Genomic DNA, 2,923 nt, shown 5'->3' with positions numbered 1-2,923 from the left:
GGCTCCGGACGCGCAGGCTCAGCGGCCATGGCTCACGGGCCCAGCCGCTCCGCGGCATGTGGGATCTTCCCGGACCAGGGCACGAACCCATGTCCCCTGCATCAGCAGGCCGACTCTCAACCACTGCGCCACCAGGGAAGCCCTGCAAGTGTTTCTTTGAATGGTAGCATGGCAGCAAATATTATTAAGGCAGTGTTTTTTAAATGAGAAGCTAATAATCATATTAATAATAAATTGGAAAATACTCTTCCCACTCTATCTGACATTGTCTTTGCCCCCTTTTTTATTGGGATATCTTGCACAAATACATTACCTAGAGTTCCAGGTGCAGGTAAACAGATGTCTCCAAAATAACATGAAAAAAAAAAAAAAGAAAGCTTTACCATTATTTGATGGCTGTTGGGACAAAAATGCAATAATATGCTATATTTTTAATGGATCAGCTTGGGTCAGCTTGGATATTGGCATGGAGACTATTGTTTTCCTGACCAAAGGAGTCCAATAATGTGAAACCTAATACATTTGAGAAAACCCTTGACAATCCTGTGCACAAAAATTTAAAAATAAAATGCCATTACACAATACTGGCACCTATGCACATAAAGAAAAACAACAAAAACAACTTTGTGCGACCTAAGGCATTCTGAGATTTTTAAAAAGCTTCATTCTAGGAAGCGGCCGAGCGACGAGAGGACGTAGCGTCGCCGGGTCTCCGGCAGCTGCCCAGGAGCCGCCGGACGGACCGCCTGCCCCACCATGGCTGAGAGTGACTGGGACGCGCGACGGTGCTGCGCAAAAAGGGTCCCCACGGCCGCCCAGGCCACGTCCAAGCAGGCCATCTTAGCAGCTCAGAGACGAGGAGAGGATGTGGAGACTTCCAAGAAATGGGCCGCCGGCCAGAACAAACAGCATTGGATCACCAAGAACACAGCAAAGCTGGACCGGGAGACTGAGGAGCTGCACCACGACCGGGTGACCCTGGAGGTGGGCAAGGTGGTCCAGCAGGACCGGCAGAGCAAAGGGTTGACACAGAAGGGCCAGGCGACGAAAATCAACGAAAAGCCACAGGTCATCGCGGACTATGAGGGTGGCCGGGCCATTCCTATCAACCAGGTTCTGGGCAAGATCGAGAGAGCCATCGGCCTCAAGCTCTGGGGGAAAGCCATTGGGAAGCCGATCGCGAAGGGGCCGCGGGCGAAATGAACACAAAGCCTCGAAATCAGTGCGTTCCGGCTGATCTTGTCTGCCTGGTTCCCCTTGACCACCAGCGCCAGAGTGGGTCTCTTCACGCGGCCACGCGGAACACAGGGCGGTAGCCCTGCCCGGAAACACCCTCTACCAGTACCTGCTGTCAAACTCACAAACAAAACCTTGCAAAGTGTTTGCTTCTCCTGATTATTTTCCTCCCTGTCCCCGTCCCTCACGTGGGGTGCAGAACGCTGCCTTCCTCTCCGGGATCTGCCCCGTCATGGGTGTGGCTCCAGGGAGCTCGGAGGGGGACCACCTGGCACAGGGTGGGCAGCCACCATCTGGGAGAGGAGCTGCGTCTTCAGCCTGGCTTGTAGAGAAGCTAATAAACATTTGTTGCCCTTACAAATAAATAAATAAATAGCTAGCTTCATTCTAATTTTAGCAAATCATCATACTTTGTTTACTCCTTAGAAAAAAGCTAGAACAGAAAAATGATTCAAATAAAAATGTTATATCAGAAACTAGAGGAATAAGAGCAAGATTTATAGCACATATTTCAAAGTAAGGAGATTACAAAAATCTAAAACAATGCATAATTCATGACAAATCTTGGCATATTTGAAATGTCTTTGAATATTAATTGGGTACCCACATAGAAGAAGTTTCTATAAATTCTGTCCTATGATGAACCTATGGAGAACTTTTCATATTTATATAATAATTCAGAAGTGCTGAAAAAACTGAATTGAAAAGTTGGGAGTACCTCTTAAGAATGATTTTTGAATCATAAGTACATTTTTTAGATTTTGGAAAAGTGGGAAGGGTTGTATGTTAATGATGGTTACAAACTGTTGATATGAGGCTTAAAATTGCCTTAACAGCAAATGTCATCATTTATCATTTAATGATATCCATAACATAGATGCACCAGTCATATTGCCACACAAAATCCGTGGACCAAAAGTAATCTCTCTTAGAAGGCTATTCCAGTCTTCAAATCTCTATGTGGTCACTAAATGTTTTGAGATGGAGTTGCCCCATAGCCCATTGGTATATTTATTTTAAACTCTACAGGCAAGCAGTAGTTAACTATGCAAGTCATGCAATGACTAGACTGTAGCAAGAAAGTTGCCTACAGCAAATAGAATATTACTTTCTGGAAATATGACTTGTGTAATGATCAACCATATATCTTTTGGGAATCATATTATTGAACTATTAACAGCTAAGTAGTATATGTTGAAAAATAGTTTAGATGGAAGTAATTGTTTGTCAGAAAACAGAAGATTTAGACAGTTGGGTGAGCTTAAGATTATATTGTCCAAGACAGAATAATTGCTAATAATACTTAATAGATATTGCTGATTTTCCTTTATGATAATAAAGAAACCTATGTTGTGACAATTAATTATTCCAGGCATTCAGATAAGTCAAGGTAAATCAAATTCTCTTCTAACAAAATTTCTAAGTATGAAGACAGAGATCAAACAGTGATCCCCTTCATCATCACAAACATGTGCCACATTGTTCAGGATCCTGGCTGTATCCATTTCCTAGGGCTGACATAGCAAAATACTAAACTAGGTGGCTTAAAACAGCAGAAATGCATTCTCTCACAGGCTGGAAGTCTGAAATCAAGGTGTCAGCAGGGCCATGATCTCTCTGAAGGCTCTAGGGGAGGATCCTTGTTCGACTCTTCTACTTTCTTGTGGTTGCTGGCATTCACTGGCTT

At 43.9% G+C, this 2,923-nt stretch overlaps 1 protein-coding gene across 2 annotated transcripts; it reads left to right on the top strand.

Annotated features, from left to right (window-relative positions):
• The first annotated feature begins 756 nt into the window (after window positions 1-756).
• Window positions 757-1,203, top strand: LOC102992415 (endothelial differentiation-related factor 1-like). Of its 2 annotated transcripts, XM_007114945.2 has the most exons (2): window positions 757-984; window positions 1,042-1,203. In XM_007114945.2, exons 1-2 carry the CDS (start codon window positions 757-759, stop codon window positions 1,201-1,203), a joined length of 390 nt encoding a protein of 129 aa, XP_007115007.2. The 2 variants fall into 2 exon arrangements, with proteins under 2 accessions (XP_007115007.2, XP_007115004.2); XM_007114942.2 differs by having other exon boundaries at window positions 757-1,203.
• Window positions 1,204-2,923: the final 1,720 nt, after the last annotated feature.

Source organism: Physeter macrocephalus, chromosome 1, assembly GCF_002837175.3.
Source record: "Physeter macrocephalus isolate SW-GA chromosome 1, ASM283717v5, whole genome shotgun sequence".
Lineage (NCBI taxonomy): Eukaryota > Metazoa > Chordata > Mammalia > Artiodactyla > Physeteridae > Physeter > Physeter macrocephalus.
The sequence above is the reverse complement of the archived record's forward strand: the minus strand, read 5'-3'. Positions and strand labels throughout refer to the sequence as shown.